Raw genomic sequence first — 26268 nt, forward strand, 5'->3', positions numbered from 1 at the left:
TCAGACTGTGTTGTTCCTTTCTTTGGGGTGGGAGGGGAGATCAAGAAAGATGTAGAACGTAACCTTTCCAGATGGAAGGGGGGGATTCTCACTTGAGTCTAGGATAGACAACATAAAGAGACAGCTCTGAGAGTCATTATCCTTTTGATGATTTCTGGCATCATTCAGTACTTTAATCTACTGGTTTATAAGTTAATGCAAAAGTACCCAGGATCTGGGAAGAGTTTATCCACTTACCAGGGTCTGTGTGGCCTAATTATTTCAAAACATACTAACCTCAAGAGAAGGCACCATCATTATTTAATTTGTACACAAATTATCTAGCCCTCAACAAATATCAGCTAAGAGAAATGATCATTCATTCATTCACCTTTTAGAGGTAGAGAGTTTGAGATCCCTAGGGGTGTGGACCTTGGTCACTTACAAGCTATTGGCAAACATCAGGGTCAAGCTAACTCTCTGTTTTTATATTTTTTTCCCTGTGAGTGACTTGTCTCCCCACTTTATTAGAACTGCTGTTGAGGTAGGCAGGGAGGCTGGTTTCCTTACCCACCCTCTGACAGTGTTGGCCCAGGACAGACAGCGTGGCCAATGCTTTCAGAGATGAACACTCAGATTGCTGGTATATCTTGTTCCCTGACCTTGACAGTCAGAGAACATTGTCAAGCACTCACCTGTCTTCTCTCTGAACCAAGGTACTGGAGAATCAGCCGGGTGTTCACACTGTGACTCCAGGTGTTTCCTAGTGCAGCTGTCACACAGCTGGATCCAGAAATGCCTGAAACGAAACAGGGCAAAACCATGATTACGGACACCCTATCTTGTCATGGTGTTTCACGTAAACAAAAGTCCATTGCTCATTGCTCAGAGAGTACTCGGGAGCCCAGGTCGTTACCACAAAAGCTGATGAAGGAGAGAAGGAAGAGAGACTAAAAAGAAAAGCCAGCATGGGTTTCCTTCAGCCTCGATGAAAGTAACCACCACTGGGCTCAGAGATAACATAGTTATATATCAATAAGAGGTTGCATTGCAAGGAAGCTTGGAGCCATTGCTAATAATAAATCAAGCCACTCAACATCCATGGCAGAAAACATAACCTTACTACATAGAATAAGAGCCAGTTATGAAATAGTCTTAGTTTAATAGAGTTGTTAAGACTTTTTCAACTTGATAAGAGTCTTAATTCAATTTTCCTTATCAATATGGAAATGGTGGCATATGTATATAAAATTCCTATGCCTTTACAACGGCAGAACGTACACGCACCCAGAAGAGGAATCTGGAAGATCTCACCATTTCATATCTAATCTGTATTAGACATTCTTATCCCAAGAGGAACATTCTTTTACTTTCTAAGACTTTCCTATAAGGGGGAGGATCTGAAGTAAACTTTATCTGAGTTTCTAGTCTACACCAAGTTGTACTTCAGCTACTCTCTGACATCTCCAGAGCTTCACTGATGTCTCTTGACATCACCAGGAGGAGCCCATTCCTGCACTCCTCCTGTTCTTCTGCGTTAGAGGCAGGCTCGCAAGTCCCACCACTTAGAGGCCAGCCCCCACTATCATATGCAGTACATCCTGAGGTCTCCTCCAAACTCCTGTGCTCACTTTGGCCCTGGGCCATGAGATGAGTCTTAGCCTAAGGGGGCAGAGTGGGATTTGTAGTTTGCCTTGTATCCTCAAGATGCCATCTCTTTCCAATGAGGAGACCAAGTACCAAAAGGCTGAAGTCCACTGAAATCAGCTAAAACCAAATGAGGGCTTGAGTTTCTCATTTGTTGCCTGCTCAGGGCATCATCTGATAGTCACCCCTCTGTGTGGAATAGGAACTCCTCTTTTCTGGGTCAGCATCTTTCAGGGTGGTCTCCCGGCTCTGCATGGTCTTAAGTTCCTGGGATCAAATAGAGCAACAGATGAATGGAGTTCAGTGGTTCTAGGCTGGAGGTGATTCTGTGGGTCATGTCTAGGTGGGAGTGCTATGGCGTCTAGAGGGCAGAGGCCAGGGATGCTAAATAAACATCCTGTGATGCACACGCCAGTCCACACAACAAAGAATTATCCAGCCCCAGGCAAAATAGTGCCGATGGTGAGGACCCATGGGATAGCGAAAAGCAACCATATGTTTTCTCTGGTTCAAGCAGGTATGGGAACGAACTGGATGGCATCAACATCCAGGGCCTCAACAAACGTGGGGATTTCAGAGTGAGGGAGAATTTAGCGAAGGAAAGAATAAAGTTTAGGCTGACCTTGGCTCATCATGAACACAATTCAAAACACACACGAATTAATTTGAAAACATATAATCTAGACTGTGCCGATCTGATCACACTTCTCCCCTAAAATCCTTCCACAGTCCTCGTGCCTGAGGATAAAATACTAACTTCTGAACTAAGTGTTCTGAATGCTTTGTCATCTGCATCTGCATCTCTCTCTGGCGCCATTTCTCTCAATGGATGGTCCTGTAACCTCCTGACTTCTCTGTCCCCATCCTCCTTGACCTGATAAAGCTTCCCCCTCTTCCGGCATCCAATGTACTGGCTTCTTCTGCTTCTCCTTGTATCAACCATGTTGAGTATTCCTTTTCCTTCTCCGCTTTTCTTCTCCCTCTCCCCTTAGTAGTCGGTGGACCTCAGGGAGCTGGCCATGGCCAGTTTTTTCCCTAACACCCACCTGCCTTCAGGGGCTGGGAAGGTAATGTACATTAATAAAGAGGCCAGGTGTCTTCATCTTAACACATAGAAAGTCTTCACTACCACAAACAGATGTACTCTCTTCCATTTTTCTTGAAATACATGACCCTCTCAGTCTGTCTTTCATTTCCCCCTTTTTGATAGAGACACATAACAGAAAAGTATTTTCTGCTTTAAGAAAACCAACACTGCAACGGCAGTGGCCACTGATGTTCCTTTTTCTTGCATTTTTACCTGACAGCTTTTATTTTATTTTTGTTGGTACGTGCATGGGCCTCTCACTGTTGTGGCCTCTCCCGTTGCGGAGCACAGGCTCGGGACGCGCAGGCTCAGTGGCCGTGGCTCACGGGCCCAGCCGCTCCGCGGCATGTGGGATCTTCGCGGACCGGGACACGAACCCGTGTCCCCTGCATCGGCAGGCGGACTCTCAACCACTGCGCCACCAGGGAAGCCCCTACCAAACGGCTTTGTCGAGATAATTCACATGTTGTACAATCCAGCCATTTAAAGTGTACAGTTCAATGGTTTTTACTATATTCAGAGTTGATCAACCATCACTACAATCAACTCTGGAACATTTCATCAACCCCCCCCAAGAAACTCCATATCCCTTAGCCATAAGCCTCCAGGCCCTCTTTCCTGCCCTGCAGCCCTAGGCAATCTTTAATCTACTTTTTGTCTAAATAGTAAGTGTTAGGAGATGACGGGGAGTAGTGGAGACTGGTGAATTAGACAATTCACCCATGATCTCAAGGGGACAGCCCCTGTTCAGCTCCAGCTGTTGTTGTCACATGGCAATATGAGTTCACGGTTAGCCACGTCTTTTTATCTTTTAATTTTTAAAATCAACACTTTAAGTACAATCTTCTGATTAGAAAATGTTGGTTTATTTTAAAAAATTTTAAAAACACATTAATAATAAATAATAAATAATAAACATGTTGATGAGCCACATATGACTCATTCTCACCAAGCTTGCAATGTCTGCTCCATATGGCATGTCCTCACTGTCGACAAGGATGACACCCCCAGGTGGATGATTTCTAAGCCTTTGTCTCAACCTCCCACTTAACCTCAGCACCTGTCCCCCATTTTCAACCACGAGATCTTCCTGCCTGACATAATGAATTTGGGCACCATAAACTCAGTATCTTCAAATTGAGCTCATCCCTTCCTGTATAAACTTACTCCTCCTTCTTTGGCCTTCCAGTTAATCTGGCTTGAAACCTCAGTTCCATTTAAAAAACTTCTCCCTCTCCTGTGCTTCTCAATTCCAAGAAACTGTGAAGACGGATTGATTTCACTGTAAAGTCTCACTTACATCCATTCATCCCACCCCAACCTAGATCAGACCCACATTAGCTTTCCCCCGGGGATGGCTGCTGTCACTTTCTCACTGCTCTCCATGCTCCTGTCAGTTTCTCCCTAGGAAAGCATCCTCTATTCTACTGCCCGATTAATCTCCCCAAGCACACATCTAAGCGTGCTGCCCCGCCGCTTACCATCAGCACGCTAAAAAACTTTGGGCGGCTCCCAAGTGCCTTTAAAGAGTTCTAAATTCCTGGGCTTCCCTGGTGGCGCAGTGGTTGAGAATCCGCCTGCCGATGCAGGAGACACGGGTTCGTGCCCTGGTCCGGGAGGATCCCACATGCCGCGGAGCAACTAAGCCCGTGAGCCGTGGCCGCTGCGCCTGCGCGTCCGGAGCCTGTGCTCCGCAACGGGAGAGGCCACGACAGTGAGGGGCCCGCATACCGCAAAAAAAAAAAAAAAAAAAAAAAAAAAAAAGAGTTCTAAATTCCTAAGATTGGCATTCTTGCAGCTGTGCCCGACCTGCCTCTCCACACCTCTTCCCTCCATCCCACTTCATAAAGACTCTGCTCCAATTTAATCACTCCTTCTTCGTGCCACCTCCACACCTGAATGCCTCTATGTCCATGCATTGTCTTTAATACCACTTCTGACATGCCACCTCCCTGATCATCACAGAAATAATGCCTTCCTCCTCCAAATGTCCATAATACTTAGTTCACTCTCTCACATTACTGCCATTTTTTATCCTGTGGTATATTACTTGTGTGCTTTTCTGACCACCTCTAATGTATATTTTAAGAGGGCCAAATCCATGTCTGGTTTATGGTAGTATGCCTGAATCACGAAGTCTGAGACCCAGAGGATGCTTCATAAATAGTGGTTAAATAGTCAATAAGTTATTCTTACTAAACTTTGAACCATGGTATATATTTGTTTTAGCAGCAGATTTACATTATTAATTCTACCTTGCTTAAGCCACAATGAATAGATTTACATTTTTCAAGCAAACTCTAGAAATTTGTTGCTTCGATGCCCCCTAAGTGATAGCATGAAGTGAGCCTGAGTTTGAAAGTTTGCCAAGAAAGAGCTACATGTGAATAATTAGGAGTTGCTAATTAGTTAAGCACTCAGAAAAAATTTGTGGTGATACGACTGTAGGTGCACTTCCCAGGCCTAGGAGATGTTTATAGGGGTCAGAGCCACAACTGACCAATAGTGGCTATTTAAAGAATTCCATGTGCCTAAAACCAATGAAAACAGTATTAAAAAAAGTACCCACATGCTTGGCTGCTTGTCAGACAGGTAAGCTGGGGTTCTTAACCAAGGGCCATAAGTGAAAATAACCAGGGAAAAGTTTTCAATGGAAACCTTAAGTGGGCAAGCTTGAGGAGATATATCTTCAGGAGTGCTTACAAACATTAAGCCACCACCAGAGCAATAACAGCAGGGCCTTGAAAGTTAAATGATAAGGAAAAACAATATTTTTAAAGTGCTATAAGCTAGGCACTAGGTAAGCCCTTTAAATAAGGAGGGCTTACATCTTATTTGAGCTTCATATCTTAGGTACATCTTTTTTGATCCTCACAACCACCCTATGAAGTAGGTGATATCATCATCCCTATTGACAGACCAAAGCTCTAAGAGATTAAGTAATTCTCCCAAGGTCACATGGTTGGTTAATGATAGAGCAAGGATTCGAAACCAGTCTGAGTCTTTTTTTTTTTTGAAGTATAGTTGGTTTACAATGTTGTGTTAGTTTCAGGTGTACAGCAAGTGATTCAGTTATGTGTGTGTGTGTGTGTGTGTGTGTGTGTGTATTCTTTTTCAGATTCTTTTCCCTTATAGGTTATTACAAAATATTGAGTAGTGTTCCCTTATGCTATACAGGTCCTTGTTGGTTACCTATTTTATATATAGTAGCATGTATATGACTGGGTCTTAACCACTACTCCAATTAGCCTTCTCCAGGCTCATTATGTCAAGTAGCTGGCTACTCTGCCAAGCCGGGGTGGGAGTGGGGAGGGGTGGGTGGCTGGGAAGGGCCTGAAGAGCCCAGAGGCCCATCTCTGGGAAGACACTGATGGAAGTATGTTGTGAGCATCTTATCAACTCATCTGAACTCTGTGTGTCACTCAGGCTCTACACTCGGCTTCCTTTGTTCTGATATACAGTGATAACCCAGAGCAAGGGGTTTCCAGAAAGACGATGCATGCTCTGGCTTGGCAAGTTATTTAACCTTGCTCAACCGGCCCAGCCACTGGATTCATGCAAATCAGATGGCCTGAAACTGACCCTCTCTGGTTGGAGGCTTAAAAAAATCTGGGCAGGATTGAAAAATATTTTCATTTAATAGGGCTTTGAATATGGAAAAACAATTGAACGGTGGTTATAGGTGGTGGGATGGCTTGAGAAAGGGAAGTGGGGAAGCTGTCAGTTACTATAAGTTTGTAACTTTATTTTCAACTAGAAAACTCAGTGGTCCCTAATGTCTTTTGACTTTCAAGCATTCCTATGTGAGGCTGGCATAAATGATCATTAATGCTGTTTATGGGAAATTTAAGGTAGAAGGAATCTGCTTACTGGCTTTTCAGGAAAGGTGATTTCCTGCCCAATGACCTAATTGGTCAAGAAATAGGTAAGTGAATCTCTTCTATGCTCATTTTAAGCAAAAGGAATAAAAACTGGGGCATTCTCTCCCTCTCTCCTTTTTGATGACTGTGATATTTAGATCTGCCAAGGCAGTATGACTTCATTGTACTGGAATTTGGTTGATTCCAATACAAATTTAAAAAATCAAGTAAGTGAACTGGGTTTTGAAAATATTTTCAATATTGGGGATTTGTCATTGTCACGGGATTGAGCTTGTAGAATCACCTGCTTAAGCCACAGAGAGAAAATCTAATTTATTTACACCGAAGTCAGGTCTCTCTAAAAAAGACAGGGGGAATATTCATACTCTACTCTCTCAGAGACCCTTTTAAGTAAGTCAAAGCATGTTCTCTTTCTGTAATTGCGTACCCATCTGTAAAATATGAATAATAATTCTTGCCTCCAGGCAACCAAAGGTTCTTGGTGACCCTTAGATGAAGATACTTGATATGTATGAATGACAGGAACAATGATGATCAAACACTGAAGAGGAAATTCTAGGGAGAAAAAAAGTTTAATCATCACCTACATTTTTTTATTCTTCTAGTAATGAGGCAGGCTAGTAAAGCCTAGGAATGAAGTGGTTAAAACAACAGGATTTGGATTCTGGAATATCTTTCATGACTACTATCTTTAGATCCAATTCCCTACTCCTTTGGAGTGGGAGTTGGTTATGAAGACAAATTTCTTACAAGGCAAGAAGCTCTCTCTCTGCTCTGTACACAGGGCGTAGTTCTTGTGCAATCAGACTGGAGGAGGATAATCAGGTTGCTATGTAGCCTTGATTTCCAAAAAGGTAATGGGTCTCTGGTACCAACCAGTGTCAGTATTCAGAAGGGAGCTGTTGGGGAGCTTTCAGTGAGGAACCTCCTTCTCTGAAAACATTTCAATTTATGACTCCTGTGCTAATAAGCATTTCTGGGAGGTCAAATTGAATCTCCAGTATATAACATAAAAGTGTGCCCTGCAGCAAAAGGGTCAACTTTAAAAGACTAGACTTTTCCATGTTAAAAGAAAAAAGTGTAAACAAAGCAGTGATTCCCAGAATAGGAACAGAGGGGAAGGAGAAGTTCATGGCTTAAGCGGGCTGGATATTCTGGACATCCGGTCCCTCCTGCCCCTTTAGATGAAAGACAACTTATTGAGACTAGAAAGAGGAAATTTTAAAAAATGAAAACGAATTAAAATACTTACAAATGATTTCAGTACTGAAAGAAGTTCGGGGAAAGGGATGGTATGTTACCATTGGAGTTGACATTCTCCTTCTGATCTCTCATCCTCACATCCTGAAGCGTGTTCTATACAATGCATGATAGCATATGGCCAGCTGCTGGATGGAAGACAGGACCCTGGAGCTCTATTTCTGACTTAGCTGTGGGCTTTTAATGAGACCAGGTGGGATAAGAGAGTGATGTAACAAAGAACATCAGAGCAGGCCTTGGTAACGACCAGTTACTTCAGTTCTCTGAGCCTCAGTTTCCTCATCCATGACCAGAAGGGGTTGTTCAAAATTATCTCAAAAGTTCCCACCTTTTCTAAGAACTTTGAATCTATGGTATTTTAATGATAAGAAATTAGTTCCTCGTTCTGGACCTCACTTTTTCCAGGAAGTTTGAGAATGCTCTACTCCTCGTGCTGTCTTTGAATGTCTGTGCCCTTACCCAGCACCCATTTAAGCCTGAAGAGAGTGCAGACGTGGGGTCCTTGTCCTAAGAGCAGATTTCTCTCCAAACTAGGGATTTTCTTAGCCAATCCTACCTCCTAAAACCTTCTGATGGGTAAACATGTGTTGGCCAGTGGCCAAGTCCCAGCAAACACAACTTTATAAGAACAAAGCTTAAAGATGGGAGTCTGAGTGAAAAAGTAGGGATTAGAAAGGGATTATCATTCGTTAAATTCAGTTTCTCCTGTTTAAAGCCAGGCCCATGGAAGTTGCTGAGCTTCAGCATACTGTTTGGTTGTTGTTGGGTCATTCATTTGAACTGAGGAAGTGACTGAGAATCTTGTTTAGCCCCAATAGAAAGATGAAGTAGGGAAATATTTAGGTCTGCTTTTCCCCAAGTTTCTCAAGGTAGCCTAAGTTACTTCTGCTGGTGGATCATCAGCTCTTCTTCTATTTGATGCAGAAAGCCAGAATTTCAGCGACCCACATTGAACAGGCTGACAATCAAAAGGGAGGAAGACCGCCAAGGACAGGGTATTCGAGAATAAGGATTCAAGATGACCTACAAGCTCCATGAGGCCACAGAGCAAAGGTATCATATAAAAGTGATTGAGACAGGCTCAGACATCTATCCACCAGCAAAATTAATTTCCTTGGGGGCCTGTGCTTCACTAACTGAACCTGTGAAACAGCTGTATTGAGCAGGTACTCCACTTCCTTGGGTCTTTAAAATTGACAATGGTCTGTAGGTCAAGTTCCAACGGAAGTGATATTTCTGACCTAGCTCTATAAATAGAGCACTGGAAAAAACCCATCAGCTGCAAATGGCCCAGCGACCACACGCTATCTATTAAGTAAGTAACCACAGTATCTGTGCTGCCATTTTAGATGAGAAAAAAATTTCTCTTGTTATTTATAATCTTCTGAGCCTTGAGATTCTCAAAATACTTTAAAGCTATTAGTCTTCTTTTAGATTTACAAATAAAGGATCTGAGGCATAAAACCACACAATAACTGCCTCAACAGTATCTGTTCACTGAGGAAGGCCTTCGGCCTGAGTAAAGAACAAGGCTGCTTCACTGTGGGAAAGCACCAGATTTCATTCCCGATGTCTCTTGGCTACAGGTGAAAGAGGTGATTGCAGTCCAGTCTTTCCTTGCACAGCACACTCAGGCTGGTCCAAGTTTCAATAAAACTCATTACTGAGGAAGGTGAGAAGTGTGAAGAAGGCAAGAAAAGGTGGGGTGATCAGAACCTTTGGAATGCAAGAGTTAGAGATGGAGTAATCCTCCACAGCAGAAGGTAGAAATAGAGTTAAGCTAAGCACTAGGATAAAGACTGGTTATGCATCAGCACAAACGACTCAAACAACTCCACTGGTTTTTGTGTGGGGAGAAAATACTTTAAGTTTCCCATAGTCTCAGAGTGGACATGTAGGTTATCATCCAACCAGGACGCTTTTGAAAATGAAGCAGGGACATTTTAATAAGTATATTGGGATAACAAAGATAAATTGGGACTCTTCTGGGCAAGCCAAGATGTATGGTCACCCTATGTATGGTCATTCCTATCTTGTAGGAAATGTCCAGAAATCGGGATGAGGATGGTCACGCTACAAAAAACTGATCATTCTGGAACCCATCTCATTTACCAACCAAAGTTCTCTAGGGGCTACTGCATAGGACTTCTTGGCTATGTTTGCAGTGACAATTGTGAAGGTCCTTAAAGACAGCTAGGAAAACATAGGTTTGAGTAGAACAGAACCAGGGTGTCTGAATAGAAAGGAGCAATCTCCCCCCACCCAGCTCAGCTTCCAACATTGCCGAGGAGGCCAGGCCCCTGAACCCTTTCTCCAATAACACAGCTTTCCTCTTGCTATCCTCCATTTAAGGGAAAAAAAAAAAAAAAAAAAAATCCTCAACAGTGGCCTGTAGCTAGGTCTCCTGACCCTTTGAAAAGAACTCTTTAATTAAAAATAAATTCACTCACTAGAGAAAACACATACTATCCTTAAGTAAATGCTGGCAAAATAAAACAAAGAAAATAAAAACCCAAACATTTAAGAAAAGCTGAGGCATTTTCTTTTTAATTTAGGCTTCATTCAGTGTAAGCCAGGAGATGCTTATGTGAAATGGGTTTTCTTCCACAACAATGTGTCTTACCTGCTTGCTGTAAATAAGTGAATTCCTAAAATCATGCCAATCAGCCATCTTGGTATGAGCTTTGCTTTTCTACTCTCATTGTAGAATCTGAGAATACCAGAGCTGGATTCTAGTAAGTCTTGTATATTATATCTGGTCATCATCTCATTTTTTGACCATTTGACTTTTTTTTTTTCAGGTGACTTTTTTTTTCCTGGCTGAAGCAGAAGGAATACAGCCAACTTAGCCTGATTTCAGATTGTTTATAGTCACCCTCAGATGTGTGCATTGCCTTTGGAGAAAGCTAGGAAGGGTAAAAAGTGGCATTTTTTTTTTTTTGACATTGGCATTTACATATTCTTTAAACTGTTTTTATTTGTTATTACCTTATTTATTTTGTTTGTTTTTAAAGTGGCATATCTTTTATCGGTCACTCTTCCTCGGGAAATTTAAACTACAGTGAAGTAATATTTGGTAGCTTTACATAGCCAAGGAATTAGTCTGGACAATGAATAAGCCAGGTGACAGCCCATTTGACTAAAAACCAGAGGGACACACTAACAGTCACAGGGTTTGCCTTTGGGAAATCAGCTTCCAAGGCAAACCCAGGACCAGGAGGCTGGCGCCTTTCCCAAGGCCTCAACTGATGCAGAATCTGGACCAGATAAGTCTGATTTTGCTTCAGGCTGACACTGGATCACTGGCTCTTTGCAAGTAATAAGGACAGAGGGGGAAAAGAAATGCTGTTGTTTATCAGGAAATATGTGCTTGAAAAACATTTCTGTGAAAACAGCAGTGGCTTAAAAAAAAATCATTAATGTAGAAAGACATTTCAGTTAAATACAATGTCTAATCCTGGCCTGGATCTTGGATCAGGAAAAAAAAAATTGCCATAAAGGACATTATTAGGACACCTGGCAAAGTTTGAATATGGCTGGTATATTAGATAATGGTATTATATCAACATTAATTTCCTGGGTGAGATCATTATATTGTGGTTATGTCAGAGAAGTTCTTGTTCTTAGGACATAAGTGCTGAAGTATTTGGAAATGAAGGGTCACGATGTTTACACTTACTCTCAAATGGTTCAGCAAAGATAACAATAATAAATTAATATTATAAAAAATAAATTAACAACAATAATATGAGAGAGACCAAACAAATGTGGCAAAATGTTAACAATCTAGGGGAAGGGTATGTAGGAGTTCATTGTACTTTCCTTTGAACTTTTCTGTAGGTTTGAATTCTTTTTCTACAAAAAAAAGAAAAAAAATAGAGAAATGAAAGAAAGAAAAAAAAATTAGTGTGATAATATTGGTTGGCCAACCCTAAGAGATGACTTGGGCCAGTAATATAGAATCAGGACACAGGACTGGCTGGAGAAAGAACTAGGGCATTGTTTCACATGTGTGTTTATGCATCAGAGTCACCTAAACCAGGTAAACCTGTTTTAAAAATGCAGAGTCCTTGTCCCCATACCAAACCTAATGAGTCAGGATCTCTGAGGGGCGATGGCCAGAAGTCTGCATTATCAAAGTGCTCTCTCCCAGATCATCTGTGTATATAAATTAAAGTTTGAAAAAAAAATCACATATTAGGCATTTGTTGTTTTGCTTGTAACTGTAGGCTTCTTTGCAGGTAATGGACGTCATGGATGCATTTGTATTAGAAAATCTCCACCTAGCATCTTGTGATGTACATCTGCATCCTTTTCATCATGGAAGACATCATTCTGGAGAATGCCCTTTGGCTTATTTCCCAAGGAGGTAGAGAAGAGATGTAAATGCTCTTTAGAAACGCCATAATTCATCTGGTTGGAGCGGTTGTCAAGGGGGGTCACCCAAAACCCTAATTCAGAAGGTGGAGGAGGGGCAGCTGACAGCCTGGGGTATGAAACAGGACAGGGCTAGTGATGGGGCCCAGGCAGGCAGAGACCCTCAGTAAGGTCCTCAGTCAGGCTCCTTGACCAGCATTTCTTCTAGACACCAAGCATAGCTCAGCTTTCACAGTTCAAGCTTCCCTTTGTTTCTTCAGTGAGAACAGGAACAGAAAGTAAAGAGAATGAAGTGGGACAGGAGACAGACTCCCTGAGGTGCTTTGAAAACTCCAGAGTATATAAGAGCATCCGAAGAATCCAAGTTAAAGTGCATTAATAAATACTGCTTCCCTCCAACTTGCAACACTGGTGTAATCATTATTCCCATATCATAGACAAAGAAGTTACTTGACTATTGAAACCCACCTAGTCAGGGGCAGAGCTGGGGCCTGAGCCCAGGCATTCTAAGACTTCCCGCTCTCCCAGCTGTCTCCCTTTTGGCATCCAGAGCACATCATCGTGGAGAATGCTTTTAATTATCACCTTGCCCAGAGTGCGAAGATTTACTGGTATGCTTTCCTCTGGCCCCATCTTAAGCACCCCTTTGGGAAGTAGACTGATCATGATAGGAATCAGGGTATTTTCATGTGTGGAAGGGAATGGAATGCTGGCGTCACACATGTTTGTTGCCCCTGAAGGCTATGAGAAGGGGGCGGGGGGACGTAGACTGTTGAATAGTGAGGCAATCCCAGCATCCTCAGCACACTGAGTTTTCGGTAAGAACCCAAAGTTTCTTTGGGTCTATTTCCCACACCGGTTAATTCAGCCTGGCTGCCGAGTTCCTTCAGTTCAGCCTGTGTTTCCCTGACATCTGGAGCTGGGCTTCCTGAGTCAAGGCTACGACAGAAGCAGCTGCACTTCTCCTTTTTGGGGGGGTATGCACACACGCACAGGCACACGTGTGTGTGTGCATGAGGGCTATCCCCATGACCATCGTGCCAACATAGGGCTCACAATAAATTGGGGCTACCGAGGAAGGGAAAATCCCATTTGTGACAGGAATTCATAGTGGTCCCAGATCACATGTTGTAAGGTCCGAACAATGTGCAGATGGCCAGGGTATGGGGGATCTTAGGCAATGGGGGTTGAACTTGCTTTAACTTCCTCAAGTGTTCCTTCAAGAGAGTGTCCCAATCCCTGGTGGTAAAGTCTTTCAGGCAGCAGCCTCATGGCAGGAGAGGGAACTGATGAACCAAATGTGCTGATGCTAACAGGGTTATTTTAATCAGAGGAACTGGTTTTGGTGGCAGCAGGCAGTCAGTCCACATCTTCAAAACAAGAGTTCTTTTTTTTTTTTTTTAATTTATTATTTATTTATAAATTTATTTATTTTATTTATTTATTTTTGGCTGCGTTGGGTCTTCGTTGCTGTGCGCGGGCTTTCTCTAGTTGTGGCGAGCAGGGGCTACTCTTTGTTGCGGTGCGCGGGGCTTCTCATTGCGGTGGCTTCTCTTGTTGCGGAGCACGGGCTCTAGGCACGCAGGCTTCAGCAGCTGTGGCACATGGGCTCAGTAGTTGTGGCTCGCGGGCTCTAGAGCGCAGGCTCAGTAGTTGTGGCGCACGGGCTTAGCTGCTCCGTGGCATGTGGGATCTTCCCAGACCAGGGCTCGAACCCGTGTCCCCTGCATTGGCAGGCGGATTCCTATCCACTGCGCCACCAGGGAAGCCCAAGAGTTCTTAAGCAAAGCATTTTCCTGCTTCCTTGAAGGCCGCTATTTATCTACAGGACAGAACTATGGATTCACTGAAAATGCCCAGATTCAGCAAGACGACCAAGACTATTGACTTGGTGTAACCTGTCCCCCATCTCAGATGTCACCCGATGGAAGACATTACAGTAAAGAACTACGAGGTAACATTTTGGGGATAATTAGTAATTTCTGGGCAGTACGCTCAATACCTTACATACATTATCTCTATCAGGGAGATGCCATTATCACACCAACTTTCTAGGGAAGAAAGTTGAGCTACAGCGAAAGGTTACTCAGCAAGTGGCAGAGCAAGGATTTGGACCCAGTGGTCTGACTAGTCACTTCAGCCATTTAGAAAGTACTACAAGAATGACCATTCATGTCCCTCTCTGGGAGGGAAAACTCATAAAGCCCCCTCGCCCTGTTTTCTAGATATTCCACTCATTTTCTTTTCCTCATTAAACTATAATATTCAACATCTTATTCAGAGTCATCTGTACCTGTCTAGAAAAGCATATTTGATTAGTGTTCTCTCCCTATTGTTGGGAAACTCTTAGTAATATGACAGGTTTCTAGAAAATGATTCCAAAGAAAAATAAATCTCCAGATACTGTAGCTTTTCAACTGAAAATATGTAAAACAACCTTAGTTGCCAAAATCATGACTGGCTTTCCTTCTGTGACTATAGTCTCCACATCTGGCTCATCTTCTTTGCCAGAAGGACGTGATTATGTGTCTTTTTTATATCTTAGGATGTTTCTACATTTTATGACATTTCTAAGTGGAAGTGCTATGTTAATCGTCATTACAATCCCACTGATAATTGCATTAGTTCTTTTATTAATGTTAACTCCCACAGTGAAAAATAAAGCAGCAGAAGGTTAATGTCAGATGGTCAGAACAGCCCCACAGGAAGCCAGTTAGCCCATTTTTCTCATCTGTAATATAGTTGTGGGATGTGAAGCGAGATAGCAACCACAATTATCGTTTACATGTACCTACTATGTGCCAGACATGATTCCAGGTGCTTTACATGATAAAAATCTCTTGACCATGTCAACAGTATGAAGTTGGATACTATTATTGCCCTCATTTTACAGATGATGATACTGTGCCCATATCTGTATGTGCTAGTGAGTGGTGGAGACAGGATTCAAACCCTGACAGTGGCCCTAGGGCCTGTGTTCCAGCCCTGCCCATGATTCTGACAGGCAGCCTGGGCTAGGAGTCCTTGTTCTAGCTGATTCCCCATGTCAGCAGTCGAGTCTGACCCCAGCAGTGGATTATTCTAACATCCATAGCCAAGGATGCCCATGAAATTTTCATGACATTACCATAGACTCATCTTGTTTATGAAACAGCATCATGGTACAAATAGGAGAGTCATGTATTAAGCATTTTTTTTAAGTAAAAGATTTTATCATCATTGTTCTTAAGGAAAGTGACATGCCTAAGGTCACATGCTTAGTCACAGGCCAAGAATGGTACAAACACCCCTTCACAGGTCCTGGAAGCTCAGGACCTATTGCTTCTCTTAAACAGCATCACGGCCTCCTGCCTGATCAAGCATCTCTGTAAGTGGACACAGCTCTGTGCAGGGCTGTAGGGATCAGTGTACCTGCTTCGCAGCAGCCCTACCTCTAAATTAAAAACAGCACAACAGCAACAACAAAATAATAATAAAACAAATGGCGGAAAGACCTCTAGGGTATAAAAATTTCCTTCAACTGATCATCAAGTTCCTTCTTGAAAGAGGCAAGTGCCTGCCAGCAGGAAACTAAAACTCATTATTATTCTGTATTTTCTTTCTGCATGACTGAAAAGTTTTTCTATCCTCTCACTCCCATCCCTATCAAAAGAATACCCCCCCCACCCAAGACAATCACAAAGTTTAAAAGTAGCTAACTCGCACTTCAAAAAAAGTTTTTAAATAAAAACTCCAAAACCCACAGTGGTTGTAAAACAGCTTTGTGTGGAAGAAGGGCAAGTTTTCTCTTATGAGAGGCTCATTTCAGAGGGTTGGGCAAAGAGAGAGATCAGGGGGGCAAGGGTGGGAACGCAGAAGAAGGGGAGGCGGGAGAGGAGGAGATAAAGGAGGAGGAATCGCTGGCTTTAAAAAGCAACATTGTCCAGAGAGGTGAAAGGGAACAGATGGCCGTGGAGAATGTGGCCCTCAAAGCCCCGAAGAAAGAGGCGATGCTGACAGATCTTGCTGTTTCCCATTGATGCCTGAATGTTCTAGTGTGGGGAGCCGAGGCCAGTGGGGGGGGACAGACCTCTGTTCCCAGCGGCTCGCTGGGGCACTGGCGCTGAGGATCACTGAGAAAAAGACCAGGCAGGGGGGCGGGGAGGGCAAGCAGCTGTGGCCACAGAGGGAAGGACAGTGGGGGCGTGTGGGTTTCCATAGCCTTCTCTTTTGGCCCGGCCGGGAAAGGTCAACCCAGTGCTGGTCTTTGCCCTGGCAGAGGTGAAGGAAAGGACAGCGGCTGGGGCCCAATGTCACAGTATCCTCCCCCCAAAGGCATGTCTGGGACCAAATAGATCCCTTGGGAGAGGGAAATGAAGAAAATATTCCAAATGCTTTATGGAGGATTGAAACATTCAAACTACAATAAACAAGAAATTTGGGTCTATGAAAGAGGTAGAGAATCCAGCCAAGTAAATCCCATATTATTTCATGGAGTCTCAGGGCAGAGGAGAAGTGATCTGCTGAGGAAACACAGCAGGAGTCGGTGGCAGACTCAGGAAGGAGTCCAGAGATCTGAGTCTGCCTCTAAAGAGGTTCCATATTCAAAGTGGGGCTTTGCTGGACACAAGTGGAATGACAGGAGGGGCAGAGGGGCCTCTGGCGCCCAGGGTGTGTTCATGTGTGTTCACATGTGTGTGTGAGACAGGCATCTTGATGCTGGAGGATGTAACTGGAGACTCACAAGTCACCACAGAGAGACACTGGTATAGGCACCCCTGGCCTCCTGGGAGGGGAAAGCCTGACAGTCAGCCCCTGCAGACGGAGGCCTGGAGAATTGGTTAAGAGGGGTAAGGGTTTGCGGAAGCAGCAATTGCAAAGAGGCCCATAAACTTCAGGGGACAAAGATGCATCGGTGTCATTTCCTTAATGTAACTTTGATCAGGGAAATTACTGTTTCAAATGACCTCTTGAACTCTCCGTACATCCTCGAGAGGATGATGATAAAATTCAGCCCTGCTCCCGTCCAATGAGGAGGGAGCCACATTCTTCTTGGCTCTCTGTCCAGTTGGCCCCGCAGAGAGCTGCACAAGCTCAAAACATTTCTCTGGTTTGGATTTGCCTCTCTCTTCTTCCCTGACCCAGAAAATGAGAGAGAACTGAACTCAGGCCTGAGGGTCTTGAGACAGTGGGGCATGAGTTTGAAGGAACAGATCAGAATCATCATTTGGAAACATTCCTACAGGTCTCAGGCTCCCATAAACATCTCTCATCTAACCCTCAGTGGAAGTAAGAGAAGTTAAAAGGTGGCTCTAAATACATTTAGTGACCTGGCACGTTTACCTGGGTTAGGTCTCCATTTCCCCAGGAAAGAGGAGGCGGCAACGGCCGTGAAGGCCCACATTTTGCACTGTGCGTACGTCCGAGTTACTGAGAAAATTCCCATGGAGCAGTGTAGTAAAAAAAAAAGATCAACCATGATGAAGACCTTGCCTTTTTATTTCCCTGCTTCATCCAAATTGCTCCCCAGGCGCTTTTAGATTTAGAAGCTCCACTAATCAACCTTATAAACAGCAGCCCAGCCACTGCATAGAAATTACTTTGTATAGCTCCTAAGTGAAATTACCCCCGGGGATAGAAGATGCCCAAGGCTTTAACAATTGCGACAGAACACAGCCTCAGTATGAGAAAAGAAGACAAGTACACTTTGACATCCCAATTGAAACTCCAGGCTGAATCCGACACAGAAGAATGTAATTACCTTTCCTAGTTTGACGGTACACTAAAGAAATGGGAGAAGTGGAATACCTATTAGGTCCTCACTAATCCTCCTCCTAAATTCAAAGCAGGGTTAGTCACTGGAATTCATTTCTGGGTATTCTTACTCTCCACTATTGTTAAACAGCTCAATTGATAAGTGCTTGCAGCTAATAATGCTTTCTACTGAGCTCACCCCTCCTCTTTCCCAGCTGCTCAAAGCACTTTACAAATATCACCTCATTATTCTTTATAACACTCAAGTGAGCCTGATAGGTGGAAAGGTTCATTATCTTCTCCTTACCAATAGGGTAAACAGACAAAGGAAGAAGCAACTAGTTTGAGCCAACAAAGCAGAAGCAGAACTGGAACTAAAACTCAGCCATCCTCCTGACTCTACCTGTGTACATGTCCTGTGTCAGCCCGGAAAGCTGTTCTGCTGACAGGGCAGGATTTTCTAGCTGTGGACTTGTTATCATCGACAGGTCCACAGAACTGGGGCACTGACTGGAGGGCAAAGGACAGGAGTCGAACTGGAGAAGCCCCACATGAGTGGCCTTAACTGGTTCGGACAAGTCACTTCACCTCTGAGTCTCGGTGTCCTCCTCAGGAAAAGGAGGGGTTTCCATTAGAGGATCTTAAGGTCCCTTCCAGCTCTTTAGATAATGCGTGAAGTGAGAGTTTCAAAAAGAGGGCTTCTATTTTTCACCAGCCCCTGGTGACAATCTGAGTTTCAGTTTGCTTATCAGCCTGAAATAGTATCCTTGTCTCTTCGCCGAGTCCCTGTGTCATCCAATGTCCACCCAAATGACAGTGCGGATCAAATCAGTCTGTGTGAGATGGGAAGTGAGAGAGGTAGTCCTGGGACATCAAGGCCAAGGACTAAAGAGATGGAGGGAGGCAGGGAATAGAAAGAAGACTGGAAAGGTCATAAAAAGAAGAATCGGCAAACAACATTTTGACCTCTGCCCGGGGCCTTACCTAGGGACACTCCTTACATTCCAAGGAACCTATGACAAGTCCTTCAAAATGTAAGAAGGCTCCAAAGAAAGAGCATTTGCTTTGGTCTTTCTAAATACAGGGTTCACTTGCCAACCCTAAAAGCCATGTGAACAATGCTCCAATGTACCCTGTAGTGGTGGTTTTCCATTTAAGCAGAAATTCATTTTAATGAAATAACATTGGTGGGCCTTCAAGTTAATTAAAACAGGATTTTACAGGTGGCTTCATAGCTTATAATTTGTGTTGCTTGAGCCAGATATGCCTAAGCCCTTCAGAAGCATTTGATCTCTCTGATCTTTTACACTTTCTTTTCCTGAATGATGCTTTGATACTCTCTGTTTGCCACAAAGAGAGTTGGAGAGAGAGGACATTTAGTAAAATCAACATTTGTTTGCAGGAGAAACAGCCCTCACAACCAGAATAATGACCTTGGAAAGAGTCTTGGGTGATGGGCTGATTACAATGACTGGATATAAAGGACTGACTGTGTAGCCGCCAGAAAGAAACACATTTCTGTAATATCTCAGTTGTTTCTATTGGCCTGGCCTTCCTTGCATTCATCATGGGAACTGAGTCAACAAGTTTGCTTGCTTTTATTTCACTGATTACAGTGCATTTTTTTTTTTTCCTCCACACACAGGGAAAAAAGAGTAAAGAACAAATGAAAGTCAGAGGCTTGACGATCCAAAAAAATGGGTATAACTTTATTTATCTTCAAGTCCAGCTGCAAAAGCGACTAGCTGCAAGCTTTATTCCATCTGCTCTCTCTGAGGACCTCAACCTGACCTTGTGGAACCTTCTTTCTGGGAAGTTAAAGAATTTCCAGGATTAGCTGAAGTCCTGAGGCCGCCAACTGTGACAACCTACAACCTCTTAGGTAATGGATTCAGACCCCACTTCTGCTCAAGGCCAAGATGGTCTCTGATGAGTTGGAAATATTCTAATTTCCTAGACCATAAGGCAAATTAACCCCGGAAGAATTTCAGAAGGGCAAGTTCAACATGTCTGCATTCTAAAGACTCAACAACTGATGTATCTGTGACAACAGATATGTAATTGAACTTGAAAAGCAAGAATTAAGAGGTCATCAGAAACAAGTTTAAAAAAGAATACCGGAAGGAAGGAAGGAAGGAAGGAAGGAAGGAGTGAGGGAAGGAGGGAGGGAAGGAAGGAAGGAAAGAAGGAAGAAAGGAAGGAAAGAAGGAAGAAAGGAAGGAAGGAAGGAAGAGAGGAAGGAAGGAAGCAAGGAAGAAAGGAAGGAAGGAAGGAAGAGAGGAAGGAAGGAAGCAAGGAAGGAAAAGGAAGGTGGGGGGAAGAGAGAGAGACAGAAAGAAAGCTTTATAAATTTAATAATAATTATCTCCACCACCTGATTCTGGAAGAAGGCATTTTCTGAACATCTCCTGAACTGAACTTTTGAATTCTCCAGGAGAAGGTCAAGTTTCCAATGCTGAACAGATAAAATGCCAAATTTCTCTCACCATTATAATCCCAAGGTGAGGAAAGGGGAAGAATGAATCAATATTCTTAGTTTATCGTCAAATGGCCCAGAGAAGAGTAAGGCTTTAGATCCTACCAAGGATTGTACTAGTTTAATGTAGCCTAGAGGTCACCCTAATCACTCCTCTGACACTGTCTTTCCCTGTATCTCCTAAACAGTACAGACATCTGGGTAGTTAACAGAATGGCTTCCAACTCAATTCTGTGACTAACTCATTCTGTGACTTCCTTAGGCCTCGGTTTCTCCATCTAAAAAATGGAGTAGGATTAGAAGGTCTCTAACATCCCCTCCATCTCTAATATGCCCTACTACTATTGTATCTCTGCATAGATTGGCTCCAGCATTTTCCCCAGCCCACTGTATTTTCTACCTTTTAAGTTTTATCTAGTGCTGGTCCCTATAGGTCCCTTACAGTGTCTGAGGAGTCTAAGGTCATGAATTCAGGCTTTACTGGCCAACAGGAATATTTACTTCTCTTCACTCCTACAGAAGAAAGTTAAAGTCAGAATACTAGTATTCCAGGTGACCTCACTCAGGAAAACCCACTGGCACGTGCCAACAGATACAATCCAAAATGGGAAAGGATGAAGACCCAACTGTGGAGATTTAACGTGTAAACCAAAACTACAACAGGGTAAGCTCTCAGTGTGAACATCTAGGAAATCAATGGGTAGCTTTTAAAATAACTGACTAGAACTTCAAGGCTCAGATGTTTCCACTACCCAAGATTTGCAGTCTAGTTTATGACCCAGCTCAGCAACTATCTTCACAATGATGGGTTTCCACAATGTTAGCTGAGGAAATTTTAAGAATAGTCAGCAACTCCAAGGAATTTTTCATTCAAGGACATTCAGTAATATGTCAGTATTATTTCTTATGATCCCAAACAGGTGTGTCAATGAGGTTCTCCATTTGAGCAATAAGGAACATTTTATAGACTTGTCTCAGGTAAGAGAGTAAGCTAGGAGTTGAACAGAGACTCTAATAAGCCACTCACAGAATTATCTGGATTCCTAATGGGTTACATGTTATCAGAAAACCTGGATTTAAAATGGTAGAGAGAAATTTAGAAGATTCATAGAGAAACAAGAGGTCCAAGTCCATCTTGAGTATCGGATTTCCCTGGTGACTCACTGTCCATTTGCTTACTACCTTTATTCAGAAGTCTTCTGGAAGCCTGACCAGGATGGATCAAATCCAGATCTATCAAAATGACTAATACAGATAACAATGTGTGTTCCTGATTTTTTTAAAAAGTAAGTTTCCACTTTTCTATATTACCTTTCACGTCAATTCAGAATGCAGTCTCCTTAAGACAGGCCAACAGTTAGGATACTTTGGTAGAGCTGATATATTAAACAAAAAAGCAAATTGCAAAGTAGTATGTGCACTATGGTCTAATTTTTGAAAAAAAATTTACATAAGTACTTATGTGTGTAGAAATGTGGATAGAATTATAAACACTGATATTTTACATTATCTTACTGGAAGGGCATTACAAGTTTTATTTTCTTTTTTGGTTATCTATATTTTCTATTGGTTCATACAGCAACATGGAAAAATTTTATAAATATAATGTTGAGCAAAAGACAGCCTTACCAAAGAAAACCTACTATATGATTCTGTTTATATGAAGTTTAAGGACAGGCAAAACTAATCTATGTTTGTATAAATCTGGATAGTGGTTACCTTTGGTGGGGGGTTCAGGGTAGTGGTAGAAATGAGGAGCTGCTAGGGTATACTAATGTTCTGTTTTTTAATCTGGTGCTGGTTACACATGTGTGTTTGCTGGAAAAGTTCACGGAGTTGTACACTTACAATGTGTACACTTTTTAATTTGCCTTATGCTGCATTTTTAAAGTTACTTAAATGAAAACCAAACCAAACCAAACCAAACCTGCATCTAGAGGCTTCCTCATACATACTGTCAAACAGTCTAGAGAAACGACTATTACTTTTGGGTGGGGAGAGATATGTCAAACTGCGCTTTCAGTTGTACAACAGTGTCCTTTGGGTGGTGGCGACCACGAGGAGGAGACTACATTATCTCCATAGCTCCATCTCTGAGAAAGGGGCTCTGGAACCAGGCTCCGTGAAAGCAGGAAGAGAAACACAAAATTATGTTCATGGAAAGGTCCTGATTTGTGCATATCAGTGTCCTTCACATCTCTCTTGACAACACTGTGTTGATGGTGACTCTGGAAATCCGGGTTTTCATTTGACTCAGCCTCACTATAAGGCTTGATGAATCAGCCTGCACCAGATGCGGCCACATCGGGAGGTGCACGTCCTGCACTGAGCGTGCATTCATAAAAACAAGCAAAAGTGGCTACCTTTGCTAGAAGAGAGGCTCTGTGAAGGCCCGGACTTTGTATCCCCAGTGCCTAATGCAAGTCCTGGCACAGAATAGACACTCAATAAATATTTTTGAAGTGAGTGAGTATATAAATCCACTTTCAAAAAGAAGAAACTGTTACAGCTCAAGTAGAAGTTACCATGAATGGTAAACGGAAAGGAAAAAGATGCAGTAGGATGATATATATTTAACGATTTGTGTCTCTGCTTGCCCTTCATGTTCCTCAAGTAAAGCCAAGTCAGGAATGGGGAGATTTGTGTTGCTGTAGATTTTTGGTAGAACCATTTAGAAAACCAATAAAAATGTGACGTAGCCCATAAATGTAATTTAAAATTTTCTAATAGCCACATAAAAAAAAAGAAAAAGGTGAAATAAATGTGAAAAATATATTTTATTTAGTACAACATATCCAAAACATTATCATGTCAACATGTAATCAATGTGAAAAGTAAGATGGGGCTTCCCTGGTGGTGCAGTGGTTGGGGGTACGCCTGCCAATGCAGGGGACACGGGTTCGTGCCCCGGTCTGGGAAGATCCCACATGCCGTGGAGCGGCTGGGCCCGTGGACCATGGCCGCTGAGCCTGCGTGTCCAGAACCTGTGCTCCGCAACAGGAGAGGCCACGACGGTGAGAGGCACGCGTACCGCGCACACACACACACACACACACACACACAAAGTAAGATATTTTACATTATTTTCCCTGATACTAAGTCTTTGAAATCCAGTGTGTATTTCACACTTATAGTACATTTCAGGTGCTTAATAGCCACATGTATCTAGTGACTATTGTATCAACAGTGCAGGTCTAGGGGGATATCCACTTGGTGGAAGTTCTTTTAGAAAAGATGAACAGGGTGTGTGTGTGTGTGTGTGTGTGTGTGTGTGTGTGTGTGTGTGTGTGTGTGTAAGAGTGCTTGAGAGAGAGAGAGAGAGACTGACTTGTTAACACTGGTCCCATTTGTTCCTGAAGTCAGCTATGTCCCAGTCCTTAGCTTCTACAGATATGCCAGTATCCTTATGAGAATTTCCACTTTCTGCTTACACTGCTTCGAGTATGGTTTCTGTCACATGCAATAAAAAGAGGCTTAACTCATAAATATAGAGAAAATACGCCCATGGCTGCATCCTGCTTTAGAGGCAAAACATCTGTCAAACAGTTGACACTAAATCAGCATTGTTGAATTTATAAATCAAGAAATAAAGGCATTAACAAAAATTCTATTCCGCAAGTTTTTTTCTGTTACTTGCTGTAGGTTGCACCATCAATTTGTACATCACTTTTGAGAACAAATGAACCAAAGTGTTGTTCTAGCTTGAAGTACTCCAGGTGCATTTTAACTGTAAATTCTGAATCAAACAGGAGTTTAATAAGGTGCAGGCGCTGCAAGTTACCTGGATACTATCCATCTGAGACTGCTGCAATGTAAAAGAAATGAAAAGAACAGCCTTTCTATCAGCCAACATCCCTCCTGCTTCATCTCAGGGTTTGTCTTCCTGCCAACACACATTTATTTCTGTGTGTCTTTGGTTAAACATGGAACTGGAGTTTGAGGGGAACGGGTCAATAGTTTAACTTCACTGAGGAAAAAGCAGCCACCATCCCTGATTACCATCGCCTAAATTGTTTTGTGATTTAAATGCCATAAATAATTTTGGTATCTCAGTACTATTTTTCATTCTGCTATAGGTCCAGACCTGAACGGGAGAGATGATATCAGTGTACAGTTTCGGCTCGCTTGCAGCTTTCCCATGTCACAAACCACTCTTTAGGCATCCTAAGAGAATACGTGGTCCATGTTCCTGGGATATCACTGCAGGCAATTAGTGCCAGCAAGGTGGAAGGACTAAATGAGAGGCTAAAATAAACTCCTTCCCATTGCTTGATGCGAAGCCCTCCTGGGATGAGAAGAGAGAGAATCCCCTAACGAGGAGTTCTGGACTGGCTTTCAAAACGTCTAATGCTAAAGGCACATGCAATTCAGGGAGACTGGAGGAGATGGTAAAGGCCGAAGGGGTACTTGGCAGTATCAGGGCAGAGAGTCAGAAAGGACCAAAAAGAGCAAGCTCTCCATCATCTGCTGCTGTTAAAATGCCTGGATGAGCCCCACAGGGACTGAATGTGGGAGGAATCCTGCAGAATTAGCTGTAACTCCCGCCATCCCGAGAGGTGTGAGCTATTTAGTGCCAAGGAGAGGAATGGGGAATGGTATGTGATTGCTACATTCATGTGAGTCATAGGCTTGTAAATGCTTTATATCCTGCATAGATCATTCATCATCTGAGTTGGGAACTTAACCCAACTGTCTATGGAGCTGTTCCTGATTTGCCCTGGTTGAAAGGGTTAAGCAGGTCAAAGAATACTTAACCTCTAATATTCGAATTTTCTGCTCATGAGTGGGAGACACACTTAGCAGATGGAGCCCCCTGCAGGAACGCAGTGCTCCTGGTTTCTGCCAAGAGCTTATGCGTGGCCTTACGTAAGTCCCTGCTTTTATCTCAAAGTTTTTATTTGCAAAGAAAGGGGCAACTAAAACTTCCAAAGTATACTGCCCTAAATGTTGATAAGAGCACATCTGAAGAACCTGCAAATTCTGGGAAGAATGCTGAGGAAATAGAACAGATTAAGGAACCACCTTAAGTGACCACAGTAAGTGGCTAAAAGCACAGACTCTGGAGCCGAGCTCTGGGTTTCAATTCTGGCTCTGCTACTTATTAGCTGTTTGCCTTTGGACAAACTACTTAATCTCTCAGTGTCTCAGTTTCCTCATCTGTAAATCAGAGATAGTAATAGTACCTACCTCATAGCTACCATTAAATGAGTTCATATACGTTAAATGCCTAGACCAGTGTCTGGCGGTAGTAGTAAATTTCACTACTAACAAGTACAGCATACTTTCATTTTTAGAGCTGGAAGAGGCTTCACGAAATACTTAGTCCTTCTCAGAAAACACCCTTTCACAGATGAGAAAACCAAGGGCCAGAGAGGTCAAAATAAGTGAATAGAAACGATTTGCATATCCCAACCAGCTTGTCAGAGACAATGACACTCCTGAACAACTATTCGCAGAAAATGCCAAGTCATCATTGGATGTTCTTAATGCTAGACTAGGACCGGAAGTAAGACATGTCCTTCTGGACATTGTCCTCGGAGACAAATTAGGCCTTACTCGTTCTTAGCTGCTGGATGGGCTCCTGTGCCCATCCGCATTTTCAGAAAGGATGGAAGAGCATTTGGCCGATGGTACGTAGTGGTCAGCCTGAAACTGCTGTTGCCTTGAGGGGGTGCTAGGAAGGAAGAGGATGCTAGTGGATGAGAGGCCGAAATCTATCACACTGGCTCTAAGGGTCTTTTGGAAGAATGAGTCAAGTCCAGAGGCTTCCATTTCTGTTCTGAGGGCTGAGGGGAGGCTTCACCTCGAGGTGATGCAGCAGTGAAGGG

At 43.0% G+C, this 26268-nt stretch overlaps 1 protein-coding gene across 3 annotated transcripts in view; it reads right to left on the reverse strand.

Moving 5' to 3' along the window:
* The window catches only part of RAD51B (RAD51 paralog B), a 735153-nt gene that overhangs the window by 170689 nt on the left and 538196 nt on the right, over positions 1-26268 (reverse strand). For all 3 annotated transcript variants that reach the window (XM_067028294.1, XM_067028293.1, XM_067028295.1), the window contains one exon: positions 675-778. In XM_067028294.1, the coding sequence (XP_066884395.1) occupies positions 675-778 (104 nt within the window). The remainder of the gene's footprint in view (positions 1-674; positions 779-26268) is intronic.

Source organism: Kogia breviceps, chromosome 3 (assembly GCF_026419965.1).
Source record: "Kogia breviceps isolate mKogBre1 chromosome 3, mKogBre1 haplotype 1, whole genome shotgun sequence".
Lineage (NCBI taxonomy): Eukaryota > Metazoa > Chordata > Mammalia > Artiodactyla > Physeteridae > Kogia > Kogia breviceps.